The sequence below is a fragment of the Lemur catta genome, chromosome 23 (genome assembly GCF_020740605.2).
Source record: "Lemur catta isolate mLemCat1 chromosome 23, mLemCat1.pri, whole genome shotgun sequence".
NCBI lineage: Eukaryota > Metazoa > Chordata > Mammalia > Primates > Lemuridae > Lemur > Lemur catta.
In genome coordinates this window covers 18,560,362-18,585,776 of record NC_059150.1, presented here as the reverse complement: position 1 = coordinate 18,585,776, position 25,415 = coordinate 18,560,362, and the positions used below count along the sequence as shown (strand labels likewise).

At 49.4% G+C, this 25,415-nt stretch overlaps 1 protein-coding gene across 2 annotated transcripts; it reads left to right on the top strand.

The window, feature by feature from the left end:
* The first annotated feature begins 19,140 nt into the window (after positions 1 to 19,140).
* On the top strand, positions 19,141 to 24,991 carry RGS16 (regulator of G protein signaling 16). Of its 2 annotated transcripts, none has more exons than XM_045536158.1 (5): positions 19,141 to 19,337; positions 20,168 to 20,278; positions 21,200 to 21,264; positions 21,548 to 21,714; positions 23,438 to 24,991. In XM_045536158.1, exons 1-5 carry the CDS (start codon positions 19,294 to 19,296, stop codon positions 23,657 to 23,659), a joined length of 609 nt encoding a protein of 202 aa, XP_045392114.1. In that variant the 5' UTR covers positions 19,141 to 19,293; the 3' UTR covers positions 23,660 to 24,991. The 2 variants fall into 2 exon arrangements, with proteins under 2 accessions (XP_045392114.1, XP_045392115.1); XM_045536159.1 differs by having other exon boundaries at positions 19,160 to 19,337; positions 21,203 to 21,264.
* The last annotated feature ends 424 nt before the right edge of the window (positions 24,992 to 25,415 follow it).

Here is a 25,415-nt window from a genome sequence, read left to right as displayed (position 1 = left end):
GTTGCTCTCTAGGTCAGCCCTTTCCTTTTCTAACTTCCTGAGAATTCCTTTCCCCTCTTTCTTGTCTCCTGATTTCTGTCTTCCACCCCACCCTCTTTCTTGTTTTATAGGCTTATTTCAACAGAACACATTCTCCAGTGTAGCTTTCTAAGAACGGGTGCATGGGAGATAGTTTTTTGAGATCTGACTAAAAATCTTCATTCTCTGCTCACATTTGATTTGGGTAGTATAGAATTCCAGGTTGAAAATAATTTTCACTTAGAACTTTGAGGGAGTTACTATGTGTTCTTCTGTTTTCAATGTTGCTGTTGAGCAGACTGATGCCATTCTGATTCCTGCTTATTGTTTATGGACTGTTTTCCACTTTCCCATTCCCTGGTCTCTAAACGTTTAGGATCCCCTTTGTATCCCAGGCCTCTGAATTTATAATGATGTAGGGTTTTTTACATTCATTATGAGCACTTGGTAGCCCTTGCCAGTTTGGAGACTGGCACTTTGGGGATGGCTTGCTTATAGTATTTCTTCAATAATTTCCTCCCCACTGATTTCTTTCTGGCATTCCTATTAGTTAGAAATGAAACTTCTTGGCTTTATCCACTAATTTTCTTATTTGTTCTTTCCTATCGTCCTTTGCTTTATTTTTTTCCTTCTGTCTTTCTGGAAGATTTCCTCAACATTGTCTTTGAACACTTTCATTGATTTTTTTTGTATCATATTTTTAATTGGTGAGAAGTTTTAATTTTTCTCTAATCATTCCTTAGAAAACAAAATTCTATTCTAGTTTTATGATGCAATATTTTCTTCTATTTCCCTGAGGATATTAGTGATGGGTTTTGTTGTTTTGATTTGTTTTCCTTTTATTCTGTTCCCTGCACTGTTTCTGTTTCTCTTAGGCTCTCTTTTATTATTCATTGTAGTCTTTTTCTTTCAAGTTTGAGGTTTTGCTCTAAGGTCTGATGATCCTTGGTTGTTCACTCATATTTAAAAGTAAGGCACTTAGAATGTGACTGGGAGCTCTTTGTTTAAAAGCAAGACTTTTAGAGCAACTCATTGTTTTTTTATATGGGAACTCCAAATGTCAACATCCATAGTCTTTTCTCAGGAGTGGCTTGGTCTCTGCATTGGGAAAAGATTGCATTGTGGCTGGGACAGGAAGGAATAAATAGTTTCTAAATTATCAAAACAGAGGGGGCCTTGGCCTGTTTTTCTGTTTTTCAGAGGTGTCTCTGTGGAGTCAGCCAGATACTAGAGAGGAATGGTTGGTGGGGAGCAAGGGGTGTGTAAACAGTACTGCAGAAGGTTCCTGCTGACCAAGAGAAGTAGCAATGCAGCAGAGAGCTGCTGGACCTAAGGGACACGTGTTATAGTCAGGGACTGGCTGTCTCAGCACAAACCTGAGTGGACAGAAGACCAAAGATGGTCTTCTCCTCGGTGCCTTGGCAATGTGTAAAGCCTCATAACCCTGGTACCACCCATGGGGAGGTACCTTGGAAAGGTCTGATTTCTTGGGGTTTTTTTTGTTTGGGTTTTTTTTTTACTCTCTTCCAGTCTGCAGAATGCTCTGATTGAGAAAGCAGGTTATGGTACAGGAAATAAAGAAAATAGTAGTTTGTGGACTGGGGCTCATAACTGGAATGTGCTCATTTGCTTATAAACTAATGCCAAGTGGTCCAAATAATAATGGCATAAGACAAATTCCTAGGCTCTGAATGCAGGAGTTCTGAATAGACTTTTTAGGCTTCCTGGCTGCCCTCAGCCTCTATATTCTGAGTCTAGCCCGAATCCAACATCAGAGGAGGCTAAATAATGTTTCTACCCTGCATCATCACAGTCATACATCATCAGGGACTCACCAGCCCTCCAACAGGAAAGTGAAATATATGCAGTTGAAACTGTGGACATTTCTAGAGAGAATTTCAGTCCTTCAGTTTAAGAATCACACGTGTGTGCACACGTGCACATGCATACACACATGAACTGTGTTCCTAACTCAGGTAATCACGGCAGAGATCGGGGAGCCGAGCTCACTTTCTGCCCAATCCCTGCCCAGGGGTCTCTATGCAGGGCCCTAGTGCCATGGAGATGTAATCACAGTCCCAAACAGGTGTCTGATAGTTCTAGAAAGGCAGGGTGGAAAAAAGAGATGGAGTCAGGGCAGGGAGGCACTCGGGATGATGCTGAAAAGGACCGGACTCTCTCCTGAGCACTGGTGAGAAGCAGCCCTCCCTCCCCTCCTCCATCTCCCTGTGAGCCCCAGTGCTGAGGCAGCGTGTCACCATATTTTCTGCAATTCTGCTAAGCTGTGTCTCAGAGAAGCAAAAGACAAGTCTCCAGAGGTTTACATGTTTGATTCACACCTAACACAGCAGCCGCCTGCTGCCAGGGGAAACAATTCTGTGTAGATTTTCAGCAGCAGCCAGAGACAGAATCTTCAACCTTATAGCCATTTTGCTTGTCTTGTTGTTTGGGGCTTGGGGGAAACTGTGAATGATGCAATACCAATCCTCCTTGCTAGGAATGACTCAGGCACTGGCACTTTGGGGAAAATAGAAACCTGGCCCAGGGGAAGGCACTTAGCAAGTGGGGGCAGCCACCTCTCCATCATACCCAGAGGTGAGATGCTTCTTTCTTCATAGATGCATGCAGACTGCAGTCCAATAATACTTTGTGCTTATCTCAAAGGGCCTTAAATAGAGAGCCTCATTAAAATCTCATGGCAGCCTCATGAAATATACAAAAGATTTTATGCTCCATATTTCAAAGAGAGAAACTGAGTCCTGAAAGGTTGGCTCAGTAGCTCACAGTTAACCAGTAACTGAAAGGCCCAGAAATCCATATTTATTCTGACTGCCTCTGCCTTTCTTCTCCTTTCTCCATTCTCTTTCACCAAATTACCCATTTAATGGAAAGCCTTTCCTCTAAGATCTGAAACAAGACAAGGATGCCCACTTTCACCACTGTTATTCAACATTGTACTGGAAGTTCTAGCTAGAGCAATCAGACAAGAGAAAGAAATAAAAGGCATCCAAATTGGAAAGGAAGAAGTCAAATTATCCTTATTTGCAGACAATATGATCTCATATCTAAAGAAACCTAAAGACTCCACAAAAGAACACTTAAAACTAATAAACAAATTCAGGAAAGTTTCAGGATACAAAATCAACACAAAAAAATCAGTAGCATTTCTATATGCTAACAGCAAACAGTCTGAAAAACATACCAAGAAAGTAATCCCATTTACAATAGCTACAAATAAAATAAAATACCTAGGAAAAAACTTAACCAAAGAAGTGAAAGTTCTCTACAATGAGAACTATAAAACATTGATGAAAGAAATTGAAGAGGATACCAAAGAAAAGGAAAGATATTCCATGCTCATGGATTGGAAGAATCAATATTGTTAAAATGTCCATATTACCCAAAGTAATCTACAGATTAAATGCAATCCCCGTCAAAATACCAATGACATTCTTCATAGAAATAGAAAAAAGAATTCCAAAATTTATATGGAACCACAAAAGCCATCCTAAGCAAAAAGAACAAAACTAACTTCAAATTATACTACAGAGTTGTAGTAACCCAAACATATTACCTGACTTCAAATTATACTACAGAGTTGTAGTAAACCAAACATCATGATACTGAAATAAAAACAGACTCATAGACCAATGGAACAGAATAGAGAACCCAAAAATAAATACATACATCCATAGTGAACTTATCTTAGACAAAGTTGCTAAGAACATACATTAGGGAAAAGACAGTCTCTCCATTAAATGTTGCTGGGAAAACTGGATATCCATATGCACAAGAATGAAACTATACCATTACCTCTTGCCATATACTAAATAAAATCAAAGTGGATTAACGACTTAAATCTAAGACCTGAACCTATGAAACTGCAAAAAGAAAACATTTAGGAAGGGGTTCAGGACATTGGTCTGGACAAAGGTATCACTCAAGAAGAATGATTCCCCCAGAGCACAGGCAACCAAAGCAAAATTGGACAAATGGGATCATATCAAGCTAAAACACTTCTACACAGCAAAGACAACAATCAACAAAGGGAAACAACCCACAGAATGGGAGAAAATATTTGCAAACTACCCATCTAACAAGAGAATAATAACTAGAATATATAAGGAGCTCCAACAATTCAATAGGAAAAAGTCAAATAATCTGATTTGAAATGGGCAAAAATCTGAATAGACATTTCTCAAAAGAAGACGTACAAATGGCCAACAGATATATGAAAAAATGCTCAACATCATTAGTCATCAGAGAAATGAGAATTAAAACTACAATGAGATATCATCTCACCCCAGTTAAAATGGCTTTTATCAAAAAGACAGGCAATAACAAATGCTGGAGAGGATGTGGAGAAAGGGGAACCCTCATATACCATCAGTGGAAATGTAATTGCATAACCACCACGGAGAACAGTATGGAGGTTTCTCAAACAACTAAAAATAGAACTACCATAAGACCCAGCAAGCCCACTGCTGGGTATATCTCCAAAAGAAAGGAAATCAGTATATCAAAAAGATATCTGCACTCCCATGCTTACTATAGCACTATTCACAATAGCCAAGATTTGGACTCAACCTAAGTGTCCATCAACAGATGAATGGATAAAGAAATTGTGGCATATATACACAATGGAATATTATATAGCCATAAAAAGAATGAAATCCTGCCATTTGCAATAACATGAATGGAACTAGAGAACATTATGTTAACTGAAATAAGCCAAGCACAGAAAGGCAAATCTCACATGTTCTCACTCATATGTGGGAGCTAAATATTAAAACAACTGGTCTCATGGAGACATAGAGCAGAATGATGGTTATACAAATGTCTTAGGGGATGACCTTTCTCATCAAATAGAATTTTTTTCACTTTATAAAATGATTCCCCGTGGGAGTCATCCATTACTGTTGAGCTTTCCTGGTACATTTTTTAAAATTAAATTAAATTAAATTAAATTAATTTCATTTCATTTCATTTTTGAGCCAGGGTCTTTTTTTATTGCCCAGGCATGAAGGCAGTGGCATGATCATAGCTCACCGTACCCAGTACATTTAAATATCGTCTTATAGATCTTCACTTACTGAGAAAACTAAGGAAGCGAGAGGGCAATGAAACTTTAGGTGAAGCGTCTGTCAGTGAGAGCTGAAGAGCAGTTGGAGATTGAGACAGTTTCTGAAGTGATGGTGTGAGCCAAGGAGTATAGAATGGATTCACAAACACACAACTCACATGCAACTTCAGGGGCCATTTGCGCTTGTGTAGAGTGAGCCCTGCCTGCAGCCGTGTAAACCCAGAGGTGTAGAACCCCTTAGGGCCTTTATGGAGTCCCCCTGGGCTAAGGGGTCTGCCTTGGCACAGAAGGAGTCAAATAGCCTTCTAGAACTCATTTTCCCTGGGGGCGACAGCTGCAGTGGTCAGGGTGTCAGGAGGGCTGTCGGTGATGGGTAGGGTGAGGGGCTGTGGAGCCTGTGTTGTAATTCCGGATGGACTGGACTGTCTCCTTCCCCAACCTGTCGTGGCTGGGATTCAGGAGCAGGAGTCACTTCTGTGCTTATAATTTGCCTGCCTTTCCTGACATGCCCTCTTGGGAGGGAGTGTGCGCTCTTGAGGGCATAACAAAAACAAACCTGAGTTCAAATTTAGGCTCTGCTCTTTCTTAGTTCAGAGAGCCTGGACAAGACTCCTAACCTCTCTAAACCTTAGGTTCTGCATATGAAAATGGAGAGAGTAATTAATTACCTCGTAAGGGGGTAGTCAGGCTTAGAAAGGAAGGCTTAGTTTTGTAAAAGATTTGCATACAATAGGCACTCAGAATTAGTAGCTATTATTTTTCACTGGAAGAGAGGCTGAAATCCTCTGGGGGAAAGAGAAAAGGCTGCATCAGCCAAACTGGGTTGTGTGTGTATTCGGGGGAACTTCAGTAAAAGGCGGATGGGTTGTGGGTTCCCACTCCCCCACACCCTGCCCTGTGCCCAGGCCCGCATCCTCAGCCCTTGGGGGAAGAGTACCAGCCTACCAGCTGCTGTGCTGTGCAGTCTGCCTCAGCCTGGGAACTTTGCATCAGAAGCATCGAGTCATCAGCTAGGCACACCCAGGAGGTGGTGATGCAAAGAAACGGGGTCGGGTCAGCGGTGGCTGTCTTGCATCCGGTTCCCAGCGGGGTGTCTGGGGAGTTTCTGCACTGGCCTGGAGCTGCCAGCTGTCTAGCCCTCAGCCCTAACACCTGTCGGGTCCTCATCAAAGTGGTTTTGCAGAGGGATTTTCGGTTACTGAGCCTTCCTGTGTTCTTGTCTGTGTTGGGACTCCCCAGAAAGTCTGGGGCTACCCTAGACTCCTTACATAATTTTTTTTCCTCTTTATTTCTGTTCTTATCAACAGAAACTGGTTTAATCCCCTTCCCAAACTATGTTATTTAAAGTAGTTCTCCTTTCACTCTCTTCCTGTACGGTGTTAATCACCATTGGCAATTATTTTACCAATTTGAACTTGATCATTATCTGTCTTCCCTTCCAGAATGTAGGCTAACCGAGGGCCCTCTCTGCCCTCTCTGCCATCCTCACCCGCCGGGCTCCTACGAGCTGCTTGGCCGAGGGTAGCAGGTAAGCAAGCCCCCAGATGCTGGAGCCAGGCTGCCTGGCTTTAAATCATGGCTCTACCACGGTGAATTTAACAGTTCCTATGTTCAGCTGTGAGAATTAAATGAGTTAATATGTGTGAGGAGCACCTGGCCCATAGTGTTCGTGAATGAATGCACCTAGGAGAAATTCAGATGAGAATAACAGCTGTTTGTCAGGATTTTAAGATCTTTGTCCCATCACCTCAGCCTCCCACACTCTGGGAGTGACCCTCTCCCTAGGGTCGGGCTGAAAGTTTGCCAGATTGTAATTTGGGGTCTGTTGGGTCACAGAACGAAGGGGCCAGTCTTCGATGTGATGCTCTCCTTCAGAGCGCTTTATGCCATTCCTGTTTTGTGATAGAAGCATCCCACACCTGGGGCTCAGAGCCGGGGAAGTGGAGCTTCTCTGAAACCAGTGGGTCGTGGAGACCCCCCCAGCAGCCTCTCCCCGTCTTCCCCCAGCCTGCCAGGACCAGCGGGACCGCCACTGCTTCCAGGAAGGGCTGCTGCTGCTGGGAGCCCGGGCTGCAGAGCATGCAGGATCATCAGAGCGGAGCATCCCACCGGACGGCGCTGGGGACGGGCAGCCAACCCAAACACCGCATTCCCGGATGACTGCTCTTCTCTGCTAGGCACGTGTTTCTTTTTCCATGGCCTCGGCTTTTCCAGAGCAGAGGCCTGGGGGTCGCGTGTGTGCACTGCGCAAGCTGACTGATGGCGCAACCCACCCTGGGGCCGCGAGCCAGCTGCAGATATTTGCTGCTCTATTTTAAGATTCCCAGTCCTGTCTGTTTCCCAGCAGTTGTCACTCGGTCAGAGGAAAGGGAAAGCGGGGGTGGGAGAGAACGAGGCCCCAGCCACAGGCTGGGTGGAAATTCCATCCTTTAAGGCAGCATGACCCCTCCTGCCACCCAACACCGAGTGACTCAGAGTTCTTCACAGTCAGGGCAAAGTCTTGCTTATTTTAATAACAAAAATAAGGATAGTGCCGCACTGTTTGCATAACATCTTACACTTCTCAGAGCACTTTCAAACCCTTTCCTCCTTTTGTTGGTTAAGACAGACATTATTACTCCCTGTTTGCTAGTGAGAACACTGAGGCACAGAGAGGTTAGCGATTGCACGTGGTCACACAGCTAGTGAATCATAGAACCAGTCACAGAGGCTGGATCTCCTGAGTTTGAAGCTACATTATCATTCAGTAAATAGCCGTGTATTTTCTTTCCTCCACCCATAGTGCCTTTTCTGCGCTCACGAGCACCCGTGTTATGGAGAATGAAGCACGCAGGGGGACTGTGTGGGAACTCCGGTGACTGACCTCCTACTCCTGTGGCTGATGGCTCCTCAAATACAGCCCCTTAGGAGAGGACATTCATTCATGCAAACAGTTATCGAGCGCCTACTGTGTGCGGCCACTGTGCTTTTAAGCACATAATTCATAATTACAATAAAACATGATAAGGTTGTTGGCAAATACACAATATCAGGGAGAGAGAGAGGTAATTCACATTGTCAGGGGGCTATGAGGAACCCTTTAAAGCTTCCCCCCCAACTTTTTATTATATAGATTTTCAGACATCCAGAATAGCTGAAAGAATGGTTACAATGCCTATTACCTAAATTGAACCATTGCTAGCATATGTCATATTGGCTTTATCTCTCCAGATATATAAATAAGTAGACATAGACATACAGATACATGCAATATATGTAGACATACAGCAGAAGCATTTGGAAGAAGGTGAGGGGTGGTCAGTCCTAAATATTTCAGTATGCATTTTCTAAGAACAAGGACATTCAAAGAGGTGAATTTTGAGTTGGTTCTTGTCATCAATAAACTCTGATGAATAGGAGTTTATTGGACAAAAGGTGAAGGTCATTCCAGGTGGTGGCAACACTGTGTTCAGAAGCAAATGGGTGAACAACACGGAATACGCAGGGGAAAGGCTGTGGAGTGTGATAAGACAAGGGCTTGGGAGCAGCTGCAAGAGGAGGTGGGAGCAGCCAATTGGAACCGGACTGTGCGGGAGCTGGACAGTCCTGACAAGGAGTTTCAATGTGACCTTTGGGGAGGTGAGAGACGCGGGGGGCGTTGAAAGAGGGATGGCGTGCTCTGATTTACCTTTACTGACAGCAGAGCAGGTAGGATGGGTAAGACGCAGAGGTGGGTTAGGATGTGAGAGGCTGAGAACAGGGGTTGTGTGGATGAGGGAGAGGATTCCAGAGGTCAGATTAGATGGGACTTGGAGACTGATTGGAAACAGGAGGGAAGAAAGTGAGGGATCATTGATGATGATATGGATTTCTTTCTGAAGCAACTGAATAGATGTATTAATGCCATTAATCAGTGCCACTAATTAGTCAAGTGTGGTGATGTGTACAAGACACTGAACTAATTTTGGACAAATTAAGTATGAAGACATCGAATATGCAGGCAGAGATATGGTCTGGAACTCTAGTAGGGACCGGAGAGCTAGGTTGGGGGGCCACATGCATAGAGAGGAGTGACTGACTGTGGCATGGGAAGAGAGAGGGTTCAGGCACGACTCCGGGCAGCACTTACGTTGCCGGGACAGACAGGAGACAAGAGGGCGAAGAGCCAGTGTGGCCATGCCTACCTGGCAGCATCCACCGAGCATTAAATTAGCTCATGTGTGTGAAGTTCCACACTCTAGGCCAGGCCTTGGTACCTGCTGAATAAGTGGAAGTACCACTGTTAGAGAGGAGGGATGTTTTAGGTCAAGAGAATGGTCCCCCAAATTGCCAATTTAAACTGCCAAGAGTGACAGTACCTAGACTGTCTTGAAACTATAGCTAGGAAGCTGAAAGTCCTTTTCCTCTGCTCCCTCTGACCCCTTTCAAGAATTGAAGACTAGACTGAACTATAAGGGAAGGTAAACATTCATTTCACGAGTGCTCTTGGAGCTGGGGATGTGAGCATTTCAGAACTCAGGGCAGGTGAAGAACTTTCTGCCAATCTGGGAGCTGGGGCTGGGGGCCGTCTGCAGAATGAGTAACTAACTGCATGGACAGTGCAGTCAGATGCCCCATTATCAAATCCCAGCACTGGCCTTCTGTCCCTTTCAAAATTTACCTCTCTATGCCTCAGTTTCCCCGTCTGTAAAATGACAGTCACGGTACCTTCTTCAGAGGTTAGTGTGAGGATGAAATGAGAGGAGGACTATGATAACCACAAATGCAGAGCACTGAGGAAGTGCTCCCTAATTGTTAGCAACTGCTGTTGCTCTTACTGCAGACATAGGGGTTGGGAAGCCTGAGGCTTTGGATCCAGAAGGTTCCTCTGTGGCTGCGCTTGGAGCGGCACAGGCAGAGACGGCTGGCGGGGGAGGAGCGGCTCACCCGGCTCAGTCACACAGCTCCCCGCGTGTCTCCCCCCGCTCAGATGTGGGGCCCATCAGGGAGAGCTCATTCTTTCTCTGCAAAACATCACGCACCCCCTGCTGTGCTCTTCCCTCGTCCACCTGGGCCTGTTTCTAGGACAGCTGCTGTGTCAGGGGCTGACAGCCCAGGAGCTGGTGAAAGGGCCACCTGTCCCCACGGCTCTCTCTCGCCTTCCTCTCCCTACCCCAGCTCTGCCAGCCCAGCCTCCCGGCCGCTCACACGTCTAACCACGTTTCTCCCTCTGCTCAAGCGTGGTGGGCGCACTGTGAGAGGCTCGTTCCCTCACAACTTGTCAGCCGCATCACAGCTGGTGCTGGTGCCTTGGTGAGCCTCTTGTTTTCCTGTAAAACCGCTTTTCTTCTGTGCCCCTGGACTCGGGCCCTCCCCAGCCCCACCGCCCAGTCTACCTAGCGACACGGGGGCTCGCGGCATGTGACCCAAAGGAGGGGAAGGGGCTGCATAGAGCGCAAGTCCCTAAGTCTCCGGAGATGGCACAGTCCCTCCCGTGGCTGTGACCTAATGTCTCTGCACCTGTGTGTGTGTGTGTGTGTGTGTGTGTGTGTGTGATGCTCACATGTTGGGCTCACTATTCCTGGGGTTTTTAGTCTCCTGTGTGGCCTAGGGAAGCACCTAGAAATCCCTGACTAGGACGGTATGGAGAAGGGGTCTGAAGTGGCAGCTGGGGTCCAGTGGGAGAGCTGCTCAGAGGCCAGGGGACATGGCCTGGAGGAGCCCTGGGTTTGGGCCTTTTGGACAGAACTGGGTTTTGATCCTGGCACCCCTGCTTACTAGGTGTGTCCCTGGGGAGATTACTTACCCGCCCCCCGCCCCCCCCCCCGCCATGTCCGGTTTCCCGTCTGCAGAGGTAATGCCCATAAGGCACTCAGCCACATGTGGGATCATGGAGGGCCCTAAAAATGGGAGCTCTCCTTTTTCTAAGACAGAACCTGGAACAGGGCCAGGCGATAGTGGCCCAAGCCAGCTGAAGTCTTACTCCCAAACACAGAGCTGGGTTGGCCACAGCGTCTCCCTAGCACATGCCTCCGGAATACCCGGGAGAGGGGAGGAAGGTGGCAGGATGTGCCGGGGGCTTTTTGCACTAAAGGCCTTCAGAGGGGCCGGGAGCGCTGGCACAGGTACCATGTGTGATTGATGCCTTGTTTCCATCTCTAGCTGGTCTCTGGACCGCTGATGTCTGCTTGACCCTTCCCTGACTTCGCTCCAGTTTGCTCTGTACTGGAGAGGCTGCAAGCCACAGGAGGAGGGACGTGTCAGGGGCGTACATAGTAATAATTTCCCTGCATAATCCAGCCCATCTGGAACCCACTTCCGGGAAGTTCATGGTTGAAGCTTGACTGAGAATACCTACAGTCCAAGGGTTCTGGGGAGGCAGGGTTGATGGTGAATCTCCAGGGATACTCAACACATCTAGAGAGGCATTCATTCATTCCTTATTTAATGAGCACCTATACGGTGTCAGACAATGTTTTAGGCACCATGATTTGGGGTTCCAGGCCTCCCTGGAGGTATTTTGGACCCAAGTAAGCTCTCACGTCCTAAAGGCAGCTTTCCGGCTGGGAGAGCATACTGAGTGCCTTTGGAACCGAGGATGGTCTAATTTGCTGTTTCCCAAGAAATGTGGGTGGGTGGGCTGGGACTTACACAGCTACTCACAGAGGTTTTCCTCTTGAGGGTAGGTTGTTTGCAGAGTCTTCCCGGAGAGCAGGGTGCTTTCTCCCTGCCCACAGCATCACATGTCAGCACCAGCTGTCGCCCTGGCTGGAGAATGTGGTCAGAATCCCTCCTGTGCTCCTAGACCGGCGGCATCTGTGGGATTTCCCCCAGTGCCACAACCCAGGGTGCGGCACCTGCCTGACTTTCCAGTTCTGAAATCAAAAAGTGCTCGTTCCCCAGCCTGCAAAGGAATAGGGCATTGGCAATATAAACATTTCCTCTGAGTTACTTGCAAATCCCAGGCCTCACTCTTTCCCCCCTCTTTCATTCTGCCTGGCTTCTCAGGGCCCTGGAAAATTATTAAATAAGGAGGACCCAGAATTTGATAAACCTTGTTTCTAAGTCTTAGTGAATGAAAGTGACACGCTCTCAGAAAAATGACATGCGTGACAAAGGTGAAGTAGGGGGTGGGGAGGTACAGTGAGAAAGAGGAAGCATCTAGGAATACAGGGTTCTTAAGTAATTCTCTCACTTTGGAAAAGGCAGTGCTAAGATGAGACGGGCCGGTGTACTGCCAGTGATTTAGTTGGTGCTTTAGGGAATGCACCAATGTGATGGCGGGGGGTGAGCAGGTGTGTCTACAGGTGAGGGTAGAGGTGGCACGGGGCAGGCAAGCACAGGGAGAGGCTGAGGAACCTGGGCACTAGCAGTCAGGGAGAGTTCAAGGGCCTGGAGGCAGGTGGACGGTTGGGGCAGGGTGGGGTGAAGCAGCCATTGCAGCCAGGCAGACAAACCCACATGTATCTGGCCACAAAATGCCAAGCTCTGGGCCAAGCCAGCATGTGGGGACCAAGAAAGCGTAAACACCAGAGGGCCAGGCTCCACCCACCAGCAATCAGGGTCCCAGGAGGATGGGGAGGAACAAAGGTCTTCAAGGCCCAACACATCCCAGAGACTTTGGGAGCTGCAAGGCTGGCTCCCTTAGCTGCCCCCGGGCTCCCTGCCAGGTGGGGGCCTTGATCTTCCATGAGCAAGGGGGGATGGGAAGGCATGGGCTGGAAAGGGTAGCAGGGGAACGCAGAGCTGAACGCTAAGTTTTCCTCCAAAGAGAAATAAAAGCCAGATGTCAACCAAGGGACCTTAGCAGAGAAAGGGGCTCTCCACAGCCACCCTGGGGAACTGCATACGCAAGGGACAGGGAAGTGAAGCAGCAGGAAAATCCAGAGCCGGTGACGACATCACAGCTAAGGGCAAAGACAGAAAGTGGAAAATGTGAATGGGGAGAGAGGAATGGAGTGAGTAAAGAAGAGGGTAGGGAGAGGATACAGGAGACAGACAAGACAGAAGGATGAGTTGTTGTGGCCTGTCATTATTCCCCAAGGATGTGCTTCATTTTCTCATAGTGAACCAATCTGAGTTCTAGAAAATGTAAGCAAGCTGACATGGTGTATGCTTAGGAACACAGGCTCTGGAGTTGGACTATCTGAGATCAAAACCCAGCTCCAACACTTTATTATAACTTTGTGGCCATAGGCAAGCTACCTAACCAACCCCTGCCACAGTTTACTCAAATGTTAAATGAGGACAATATGTGACCCATCTTATGAGTGTAATGGTGAGAACTGAAAGAGATACTTCAGGTCAAATCCCACAGAACAGAGCCTGGCACATAGTAAGTGTTCAATAAATGTTAGCTTTTATTATTTGTGTTGAAACATAAGCCGTCTACCCAGCCAACATTTATCATATGCTGAACTGAGCATGGTGCTACGGGCTGAAGACAAAAAGATGCCCGAGGCAATGGTCCTTACCCTCCAGGAGTTCACAGAGGAAACAGACTGCAAATCAGTTCTAAGGGTGACTTCAAGACAACAGAGGAATGAACAAGGCACAAGGAATGGCTCAAAGAAGGGCCTGGTCAACTCTGGAGATGGGTTGGGGTGGGGGGGATTAGGGAAGGTATAAGCGAAGAAAAGATACTTGGGCTAGGTCTCTGTCAACAGAAAAGAAGCCAAACTCTGTAAAATAATTTTAAAGAGATTTATTCTGAGCCAAATTTGAGGACCATGACCCGGAGCCACACCCAAGAGGCCTTGAGCAAGTGGACTGGCTGTGATTGGGTTACAGTTTGGTTTTATACATTTCAGGGAGACAGGGGTTACAGGTAAAGTCATAAATCAATATGTGGAAGCCATACATTGGTTTGGCCCCCAAACGTGGGCCATCTCGAAGAGGGGAGAGGCTTATAGGTTATAGGTGGGTTTAAAGATTCTTTGACTTGTAATTGGTTGAAGACATGAAGCTTTGTCTAAAGCCTTGGAACGTTTTAAGATAAGGAGCTGTTAATCAGAGACAAGCCACAGGACGTATATTTGGTGTATAAATTGAAGACCTGGTTTGTCTTGCATACCTTTAGGCCTGTTAATGGGTTACAAAGGGTGTCTCCAAGAAGGGAGGGGGGCATGATGAGGCATATCTGACTCCCCTCCTCCTGGCAGGCAATTTAGTTTTAGGGTATCTCCTTGGCTAAGAGGGGGTCCATTCAGTCAGCCAGTGGGCAGGGTGGGGCAGGAGGGAGCCTTAAGATTTTTATTTTAGTTCACAGTCTCAAAAATAGGGATAAGAGTCAACACCAATCTACAGTTCTGGGACTCAGACTATTGGTTGTCTCTGTTTTGGGGTGTTACTGGCAGGACGGGGCATAAGGGAGTGATGGAAGTGTTCTGTAGCATGACTGGGTATTGGTTACATGGGTGTACACACTTGTCAAAACTCTCGAACTATACATTTAAGATCTGTACATTTTGTTATTTGTAAATTACATCTCAATATATATAAATAAAATTATTTTATTGGAAAATATTTTTTAAATGAGTAGTACAAAGAGGAGAGGGACCTTCAGGCCAAGAGAATCTCATGCTCAGGGTTTGCTGGGCTGCATGGTGCCCAAGGTCACCTGCCAGCTGCTGAATCTGGCTGGGATTAAAGGATGTGAGACCTGATGTTAGAGTGGCATCCTCCAAGCCTGACAGGGAGGGAGGGAAGAAGAGAAGAAACCAGAGAGGACGAATACGGCAGCAAAGTGACCTGCACAGAGCCCTAAAGGACAATCAGGGAGAAACAGTCATTTCCTACACCCAAGCTGGACTGGGTCAACTTCTCCTGCCCAGGAGGAGAGGGTGCCTGAAGATTTTGCCATGACCCTGCGGGGAAATGTCCCCAGGGACTGTCTATTTTGATTCTGCTGGGTGACCATTGTCTTCTTACTTAGCCAATTGCCTCAGGATACATGTTGCCCCTGCTAAGTTTATGCTCCTAAACCTAAAAGTGGCATCCAATCGCGCTCCACAAGCCTAAGTGCTTCTGCCAGCATTTAAGGAATTCGAAAATCTTTCTGTACCTTTGCTGTACCTCAAAACTACAACAGCTTCCCCTAGCTGTTTCTCTCTCTCCAAGCATGCTCCTTCCTACCTGTCCTGCATCCAACCCCCACCGGCTCCCATGGCTGCTAAAACCCTCCCACTGCTTTTTCAAAGCTGCCAACCCTCTCTGATCAGCCTCTGCCCTCGACATCTGTTCCAGGGACAAACAACCGTTTCCTTTCACTTTTCCCCTCCCCACCACGTACATTGTTCTGTTCCCTCAGCTAGATTGTAAGGTCCTTGAAGTCAGGGAAGAGCCTTAAACGTTGCTGTTTCCCGATCAACTTGGGAATATAGTAAATTCTTAAGAAATATCAATTCTGGTAGATTGACGTTAGAATCTGAAGGAGCCGGACTACTCTGGGAATGATCTTGAGCTGAATCACCCACCAAAGCAGTGTTTTCACCTCCCCTAACCGTTTTCAGTAGACAAAGATCCCATCTGGGTCTGGACTTCTGCCTCCTTGGAAGGGGTGGTGCTGGGGGTCGGCGGACTGAGGGCGACGAGAGGCAACGTGGCTGGGCACGTGGGACATTTCATTGTGACCCCAGCTTTGCCCATATTGTTGACCCCAGATGACCCAGGGCGCAGAGCCGTGTCCCTACCCGCCGTCCATTAAAGAGATCCCAGCTGCACTGGGAGTGCTGGGGAAAATGAGGTCAGCTTTTGTCCAAGCCAGCGCAATTCACAAGTGAGCTCAACCTGCTGGGTTTACAGCAACTGTCGCGTCATCCCGCATTACTGAAATTGCAGAGATGAACCAACCTGCTGGGAAGAGAATTTGGGATAAATCATGAACTTCAAAAAGTTTCTGCCTGGAAACCGAAGAGGTAACCATGGCGACCGAGAGGCAGGTTGAACTCAGAAAGGGCGCTTCATCTTGAGCAGGGAGCTTTGTGCTCTCCGATTTGCCCTTCTGCACACCGAACTGTGCATCCGTCCCTTTGTCTCTTTGGCTTTCTTTGTCGGACATGAGAAAGCACCAGCTCGGGAATCAGGAGCGAGGGCTCAGTTTCCAGCTGTTTTCAATTCCAGCTGCACTTCACGAAGGGAGCCTCAGGCATTGATATTTTGTTGTATGTATGCAAAATGGAAATGTAAAACCTCCTCTGGCTTATTCACAGGGATGCAGGAATGGGAAGGTTTGAGGAGATTCTCTGAATAATTACTATTATTGTTTTCATGTGACCGGCATCCAGACCGATTCAAACACACAGTGTTAATGCGGTGAGGATGAGACTGCCGCATGCGGAAAAGCAACACCCACATCCCCACCTGGCAGCTGCATAGTAAAAGCGTGCCTTGCACGAGCAGCACCAGGTGAAACAACAACCCTCACCTCGCCTGACCAACGCCTCCAGCAGAACGTCCTGCTGACAGGCTGGGGCGGGCTGCTTTGTCATGTGGACAGGGACTGTGCTGAGAAACTCGTGTGCAAAAACACATCCTCCCATTGCCTGGCGGCACACCACTGCCCCACTCCCAACCTTTGCCTGTCCCCAATCCCTGCCCCACAACATCGCAGCCCTGTGCTTGTGAGACAGGAAGAAGAGGAACCTAGGCGGGTGAGACAGGGCAAGGGTGGGATGCTGGCATGAGAGACGGCCCTGCAACAGGAGGAACAGCTGCCGCACCGGCCTGCTGTCCACGGACCAGCCAGGAGGTTCGGCAAGGGGACCAGCTCTGGCTCTTCAGAGTGCTTGTGTTTTGACTAACTAGGTCAGCTCCTGCAGGCCCTGGCTTAACAAGGGACTCTGCTTTGACAAACGGTCCCACACAGTGTTCTGATTTGGTTCTCTGTTGCTCCAGCAGCCTCACCCACTATCTCACAGGCCTCCCTCTCCCACTTCCCCCATTGCGGTTTCTTTCCTTTCCTTCCCTGTCGCCTTTTCTCAGCCTTCTCACTGAGCTGTCAGGTGGGGAACCTCCTCTCCTCCCCTCGTTTCTTTCTTTTCAGACCTTTGACTTCCAGAAACATAGAGCAGGACGCGCTGAGGAGTAGTGACTCTTAGAAACGCCCCTTAGGAAATAAAAACCTACACTATATTCCAAATGAGGCAGAAAAATCTCATTATTTTTCTTTTCTTTTTTTTCTGAGACAGAGTCTCACTCTCTTGCCCAGGCTAGAGTGCTGTGGCGTCAGCTTAGCTCATAGTAACCTCAAACTCCTGGGCTCAAGTGATCCTCCTGCCTCAGCCTCCCAAGTAGCTGGGACTACAGGTGCGAGCCATCATGCCCGGCTAATATTTTGTCTCTATTTTTAGTTGACTGGCTAATTTTTTTTTTCTATTTTTAGTAGAGATGGGGTCTCGCTCTTGCTCAGGCTGGTCTCGAACTCCTGACCTCAAGTGATCCTCCCACCTCGGCCTCCCAGAGGGCTAGGATTACAGGTGTGAGCCACCGCGCCCGGCCTAGTTTTCTTTATTGTCTAGTAATGCCAGTACCCCTATTAAGTAAAACTAAAAGCTAACATTTATTGGCTGCTGATCATGTGTTGAGCACTGTTCTCACTTTACGTGTCACTGGGGATGCTGTGGCATGCCATGCAGATCCCCTCTTTGGGACTGTGGCTGTCATCTCCCAGCATGTTGTCTGCTATAGGCTCTCTCCTGGAGTTGCTCTCGACAAAGGGAGATGGGTGGCTTAAGGTTAGGCCATCTTTTGGGGCAGCTGCTTCGCTGCTAAAGCCAGTCCCCATGCTTCAAAGGTAGACAGTTCTGAAAGGCCAGCTGTGCCCCAGAGCAGCCTCTGGGGCCAGCTGGGTCTCTGTTGAAATGGCATAGCCTTCAGCTCCTCCCTCTGCCCAACCCCGATTCCTTCACTCCCTCAGAGTTCCAAGAACTCTCCCCAGTAAACCTGCCGCGTGCAAGTCTCTGCCTCAGAGTCTGTTTCCCGGGGAACTTAAACGAAGAATTAACTTACTCAATCCTCACAACAACCTTATGAGAAAAGTGAATCAGTGTTCTCTTCTTAGAGACAAGGAATTAAGGCATGGAAAGGGTAAGAAGTTTGCCACCGTCTCCCATCAGTAACTGGCAGAGCCATGACTTGAAACCTGAAAATCTAGCTCTAGACCTGGTACCATTAACCTCACATGCAGCCTCTTAATAGCAATCCCAAGGGGTGTTGGGGGAGCCCTTGTGGTAAGATGAGGAGGGAGGCAGGGTATTTATAATCTTCATCTCAGAGACGGAAACACTGAGCTAGCAGCTGCTTAAACCCAGGATCATTCGCCAGTTAGAGATGGAGGGATTCTAACTTTTTTTTTTTTCCGGCGGTGGGAAAAAAGCATGGTATATTGACATTTGAATTCTGGCACCAACGCTTACTGGCTGGATATATTTAAGCAATTTATTTACCTGAGGCTTAGGTTATGCGCCCGGCACACAGTAGGTGTTCAATGAAATCGTCACCCCTCCCCCCACATGTCTGCTATTTCCAACTCTGATCTTGTGCAAGTCTCTTTAGCTTTCTGATTCTCAGTTTGCCTCAATTATAAAAAGATGATGAGGATGCTGGAGAGCTTACTCAGCCCTGTGTGCGCTGGGGTAGGGGCACTGTAAGTGGTAGTTATCAGCATAATCATGACGCTGTTTTGCCCGAGTCGCACCCCGTGCTCCGGTCCTTCAGAACCCACCAGGCTCAGAGTTTCCTGTGACTGACACCCTGTGCGCCTCCCAGACCCCCCCCCCCCACGCAAACCCTCCTGACACGGCTGTGTCGGTTTCCTGCTTTTGCTCAAAGTCGGCGGGGTTTTTTTCCTACTAAACTGGCACGTCCCGTCTGCCAGCCACTTCTCTGTCGCTTCTGCGTCCCCAAGCCGGCGGCCCGGCGGAGGAGGGGACAGTCCCGCGGGGCTCTGGCCCCTGCCGGGAAAGTCTCGCCCCGCCCCGTCGGGCTCCGGGCCCCGCCTCCGCCTCGGCGGCGCCCCGCCCCGCCCTCCGATTGGTCAGCGGCGCCCGGCCCGGCCCGCCCCCTCCGAGGGGATAAAAGCCGCGGCGGCGCCGGCTGGTCGCGTGCAGACTGGCAAGCCCTGTCGCCGCTGACGGGCCCCCCTGCTGCTGCCGCTCTTTGCTTCCTCGCGCTCGCGGAGCCCACAGCAGCCCGCCACCATCCTCCCCACGACGTGCTGCCCGGCGCCCGCAGCCATGTGCCGCACCCTGGCCGCCTTCCCCACCACCTGCCTGGAGAGGTAAGAGCCTGTCCAGCTGCCCCTAGAAAGTCCAAGTCCCACCAACTCTTAGACAGTGGCGCTGGCGGTTTGGGAACGAGAGCGGGCAGGGAGATGGGGCGCTAGAGACTTGAGTGGAGAAGTAGAGGCCAACGTGGTGCCACGTGCACCAGGAGCAAAGAGAAGGGAAGCAGAGGGCCGGCATCTTGCTGCTGTCCCCACCCTCTGACAAACCGCAGTCTTTCTCAGTGCCCTGCTGAAGACCCGGCGGCAGGAAGACCACGTTGGCATCTCCAGGCAGAACTGAGTGTGCCCGTTTCTTAGGCACTGGGTTTTCATTCCACAGCCCAGAGCTAGGAGCGTGGCCTCCTCTGCCCCTGGGAAGGCAGGGAGGTGTTTTTTGGGGTCCCTGCTGGTGAGGGTGTACCCACTTCACAGGGGGGGACAGCTTCCAGTCCTTACCGGAGCTGGTGGCTGGAATGAGAAGGTAAAAATGAAGGCAGGAGTCAGTTTCCACACAGTTCCAGAAATACTCCTGACAAGCCTAGAGGATGCTGATCTGCCTTCTGCTAATTCAACAGGCACAAAGACACATCCGTGTGACTTAAGTAGGAAAAAGCCTATCTATGTAGTGCTGAAAGTTCAGGAAGTGTAAGATCTACCAAGGCACAGCTCCAAAATTGCTTCTGTTGCTTGGGGGTTGATGATACTAACGAGAGAAGCAGGGTTTGGGCCTTGGGAAGTTTGGGTGGTACCAGCTAGAGCTCTTCTGGGACCCCATAAACTCCTACACACTGGTACTGCTGAGTAAACAGAGAATCGATTCTTCATGCTCATGCTTTGTCTTTCAGAGCCAAAGAGTTCAAGACACGTCTGGGCATCTTTCTCCACAAATCGGAGCTGGGCTCTGATACTGGGAGTGCTGGCAAGTTTGAGTGGGGCAGTAAACACAGCAAAGACAGGTAAGTTCTGCTGACCTGCCCAGGGCTTCTAAAGGAGAGTGAGCCAGATTTAGGAAAGGAGTCATGAGAAGGAAAAGACGAGGAGAAAATAAAGCATGCTAGGTGGACCGTGGCAAGCCCTTCCTGGAGATTGTAGTGGGACGTGTCTCTGGTCTGCTTGGCTCAGGGGCGAGTGGGTAGGTGGCTCCAGGGCTCTAAGTTCACCAACAGATGATGGCACACAGGACGTGAATGTCGAGTTACCAGAGTCCCATCTGGAGATGTCATTGGCACATGCATCCAGGGCTAGGACAGGGTCCAAGCCTAGAAGGTTGGACCTAGGGTCCAACCTAGAAGGTTCTAGGAAGGTCCCCTGCCTAGAAGCCCTTTCATATTGAGCATCAAGGGTGCCAGGCTCTGGGGTTATGGGTAGATATAATTTCTATTTATGAGGCTCTTATTTCCTTGGGGAGGTGTACAAAACAAAGCTCTGAGAGTCAAGGCAATAGAAGCAATTTTTGGACACAGAAGAGACAGCTTTAGAAATACTGACTGAGGACTAAGGGGTCCTAGGCTTCAGTTTCTGGTTGCTGAACTGTCTTCTAGAACTACGGTCCCCAACCCCTGGGCCAGGGCCGCATAGCACCACCTGTGCTCTGCAACCCCCCCAACCCCCCAGTCCATGGAAAAATTGTCTTCCATGAAACTGCTCCCTGATGCCAAAAAGGTTGGGGACCGCTGTTCTAGAAAAAAACACTGCTGACTCTAACTCCAACGAAGTTTGAGGAGTCAGCTTCAACAATCACCAAGCAAGCCTTTGTGTGAAATATGCAGCTTCAGAATTCTGGCTAGGATTGGTGCTATGCTTTGGTTTGTTGGTTTTTTTTTTTTTTTTTAAATTTTAAAATCTTGGCTCACTTTTTTTCTTTCTTCTTTTTTTAGTAGAAATTTCTCAGAAGATGTGCTGGGGTGGAGAGAGTCGTTCGACCTGCTGCTGAGCAGTAAAAGTGAGTAGGATCCTGTTGTGTCTGTCTGTGGGTGGCACGTGTGTACTCGTGTGCTTTGCAGCCAGCCAGGGATGCTGAAAGCGTGAGCAAAATAATAGTAGTAGTGATAATAATAATGATCCCCTGGTGTGCCAGTCTCTATTCAGAATACAAAGCCAGGTCCTCGTGCAAGAAAATGATGTTCTAAAAATAGAGCCATTAACTGCAATTGCTGTCCTTTCTTCCTTTCTTCCCTGCTGCCCCCCGGTCTGACCTGTTTCCTCCCCTCTCTCCGCGACTGCAGATGGGGTGGCTGCCTTCCACGCTTTCCTGAAGACAGAGTTCAGCGAGGAGAACCTGGAGTTCTGGCTGGCCTGCGAGGAGTTCAAGAAGATCCGATCGGCCACCAAGCTGGCCTCCAGGGCTCAGCGTATCTTTGAGGAGTTCATCAGCAGCGAAGCCCCTAAAGAGGTCAGAGCCCAACATGTTCCACGAGTCCCCCAGACCCTGCCTGCTCCTTCCCCGCTGAGAGTCAGGGCTAGTGGGGAGTCACCAGGGAAGGACTGGGTTAGAAGTAGAGTGGCATTATTTGGCACAGGGGCCAGTGGGCTTCTGTGGCCAGAGACTAGGAAAGCCAGGCTCTGTGCTACTCCTGAGTTCTGTTACCCTCAGACTCACCATGGGACAAGACAGGTTGGCAAGTTTTTGGGCTTCTGCCCATACCCACCTTTGTAAACCTTTTTAGAAGCTCAACCCACTTGCCAGCTGGGGAGACAAGGTCATTGTAGGGACCTTATGTAACCCAGCTCGGTCCCCTGGCTGACCTGCCGCAGGCCTGCAGGTCTGTGGTCTGGGAACCCTGTTGCAAGTCAGCCTTTCCTCCCGGCTGCCTCTGTGCCGCAGCTGCATTCAGTAAACACGGGGCCACCTGGTGGAGAGAGCAAAGTAACAACTTGCTTTTGTACTTCTGTATTTTGTTTCCTGACCACTGTTATTCATTCCATGTTATTCCGTAAGGATATACTGAGCACCAGTTACATTCAAGGCACATTTACAGTCCCTGGGGACATAGCAGTGAACAAAACAAAGTCCCTACCCTAATGGAACTTATATTCTAACGGGAGAAGATGCCCATGGCCCATTAAATAAACACATGCCAGGTGGTGCTCTGATCAAGATAAAGCAGGAACTGAGAGATAAGGAGTACCAGAGGCATGGCCTGGGAGGAGGTGAGGTCTTCTCATTTCATAAAGGGAAGTCAGGAGTGGGCTGTTTGATATATTTATGTGGAGCAGAGATATGAAAGAATTAGGAGGGAAGAACATTCTACCACAGGAAATAGCAAGTGCAAAGGCCAGAGCGTGGCTGTCATAGTCAAAGGACAGCAAGTGGCCCCTGTGGAACAGTGAGAGCAGGAGGTGAGGTCAGACAGATGACAGAAGGCCAGGTGTGGGCCTAGCAGTCACTCGGCTTTTCCTCTGAGAAGACAATAGAGGTGCTACCTGTTTTGTTTTTTCTTTTTTGTGGAGGGGACAGAGTCTCACTCTGTTGCCCCAGCTAACGTGCAGTGGTGTCATCATAACATCATAGCTCACAGCAACCTCAAACTCCTGGGCTCGAGTGATTCTCCTGCCTCAGCCTCCTGAGGAGCTGGGACTATAAGAACAAACCAGGATGCTTGGCTAATTTTTTTTTTGTAGAGACGGGGGTCTCACTCTTGTTCAGGCTGGTCTCGAACTCCTGAGCTCAAGTGATCCTCCTACCTCGGCCTCCCAGAGTGCTAGGATTACAGGCGTGAGCCACCGTGCCTGGCCCTGACCTGGGTTTTAAAAGGTGCACTCTAGCTGCTGGGTGAACAGACGATGGGTCATAAAAGTAGCAGAGAGACCAGTTAGGAGGCTCTGGCACAAATTCAGGGGAGAGATGATGATGCCTTGAACCAGTGTTGCTACGGAAGGGGTGAAAAGTCAGATTTGAGTACATTGTTAATATATTCTCATGCTAATTCTGAGAGAGTGGAGGACAGACATCGGATCAGATTGGGGACAGGTCCAGCGTGGAAAAGCTAGTTACTGATGGGCTCAGGACACCCCAGGTTCTTGATGTCCCACCTGGCAGCCTGTCCTCCCTTATCCGCCGGACCCCCCAACCCACCTGCCTCCCCCTCACCCTGTGCTTGCCCTCCTTCCCACAGGTGAACATAGACCATGAGACCCGAGAGCTGACAAGGACCAACTTGCAGGCTGCCACAGCCGCATGCTTTGACGTGGCTCAGGGAAAGACACGCACCCTGATGGAGAAGGACTCCTACCCGCGCTTCCTGAAGTCACCTGCTTACCGGGACCTGGCTGCCCAAGCCTCGGCTGCCTCGGCGTCGCTGTCTGGCAGCAGCCTGGCTGAGCCCTCACACACCTGAGCCTCCGTGCGGTGAGGAGGCCAGCGAGAAGAGAGGTCGAGTCACCCATCCCTGAGGCGGCTGCCCCCCGTGTGGGAGGCAGGTTCTGCAAAGCACGTGCGAGAGGACAGTGCAGGACAATGCCGTCCCGGCAGCCTGTTTGGAAAGCACCAGCCTCTCCTCAGATACTGTGGGACCCGATTCCACGTGCCGGGGAGGTCCCCCACTCCCAGGCTCTGTGGATAAGGGCTGACGACAAGGGGTGTGGGGCTCGCCGGGGAAAAGAACGGGGGTGCAGGCGTTAGCGCTTTTCGTCTCTGGGGAAGGAAACAGTCCAAGGTGGCCTAGGAAACGTGCGGATGAAGGGAACCTTGGAGAGGGGCACAGACCCACCCAGATCAGCTGTTTTGCCTGTTGATCGGTTGTCACGTCCTGTTTTCCTAATTCCCAGACAGTCTGGGCACGGAAGGGGAGGAGGGTGTGGAGCCTTCCCCTTCTGCCCTCCTCCCCTGCTTCTGGGCTGCCCCAGGATCCCTTAGCCTGCACTTCTTAACGCTCTTGTGTGTCCAGCCAGCAAGGCCAGCAAGCTGATGGGACTCTTGCCCCAAATGAGATTGTTACAGCTCAGACACTGGCCGGCGCATGGAGAGCCCTTAAGAGAGGCCATCTTGCTCGTGTGAGATCGTTGTCCTCCTGCAGGTGGCCCTGGCCCCGCGTTTGCAGCAGGGTCCACCTGCGAGCAGGCCTGCCCAAGGGCCTCTTGCTGGGATGTGCCCTCTCTGGGCTCTGTGCTGCCCTTGAAGGTGGGGCCTGTGAGGACACGTTGGTGGGGGGCGCGGAGGCCCCGGGAGCAGCTGTCCAGCCCTCGTGCCTGGCAGTGTGGAACCAGGGAGAAAAGAATCCTAGGAAACTGATCTCTCGGCAGTTCCTGAAAGTCCTACTGAAAGCAATATTTTTTTGTGGATACGAGAACAGGGAAAAAGATGCCCCAGGATGGAAGGGGAGCCTCAAGTTCCTTTCCTGTGGACGTGAGGGGCACCACTGGGCTGCTGGCAGAGGTGGGGCAGGGACCACAGTGGCCCTTGGACCGATGGAGAAGCCGGGAGTGAAGCTGGGGGAGAGGCTGCTGGGAAGGACGGGACTGGGAGAGTCAGAACTTGCCTGTCACCGCAGGGCACCACCAAACACATCCCAGGTGGGACCCCCTGCGCTGGGGAGGTGAATGGACTGGGGCAGCCCCTTAGGGCCCACGTAATCAACACTGTTCTCTGCACTGTGTGCTCCTCCAGGAGGAAGTTATTTAAGTATATTGTATTGTTTTGTGCCGATTGTCATATTATTTTTGTTATTGTTGGTGGTGCTGTTGCTGTTATTTATTATTGTGATTTCGGTTTGCCTCCATGGAGAATCGCAGCAGGCTGCAGCCTGGCTGTCTCCCTCTCTCCACCAGACTCTACCTCTGAACGTGCTGGGGACCTCTCAGAGCCTGGCAGGGACTCCTCACTGTTCAAATATTTATTTATTGTTGACACATGGAGCTGGTTTCCTAGATATGGATGATGTATCCAGTCACCCTTTCCCTGTTTCAGCATGTTATATTCTTGTAAAATAAAATAAAGAAACCTCAAATAGGACATCCTGTCTCCAGGGGCTGTGTGGTCAGGGGAGGAGGGGAAAGGGAAGTGGGCGGGGGGGCTAGGGATGGGCTGGGCGCCGGGAATTCCACAGGACAAGGGGGGCAGCTTCAGGGCGGAGGGAAAGGAAGGGAGCAGGTTCT

What these genes read in the sequence shown, in the direction of transcription:
- RGS16 (XM_045536158.1), top strand. Translation starts at nt 19,294, where the DNA reads ATGTGCCGCACCCTGGCCGCCTTCCCCACCACCTGCCTGGAGAG. An exon ending in CCTGCTGCTGAGCAGTAAAA is followed by an intron (nt 21,265 to 21,547) that starts GTGAGTAGGATC and finishes CCGCGACTGCAG; the next exon opens with ATGGGGTGGCTGCCTTCCAC. An exon ending in GCAGCGAAGCCCCTAAAGAG is followed by an intron (nt 21,715 to 23,437) that starts GTCAGAGCCCAA and finishes TCCTTCCCACAG; the next exon opens with GTGAACATAGACCATGAGAC.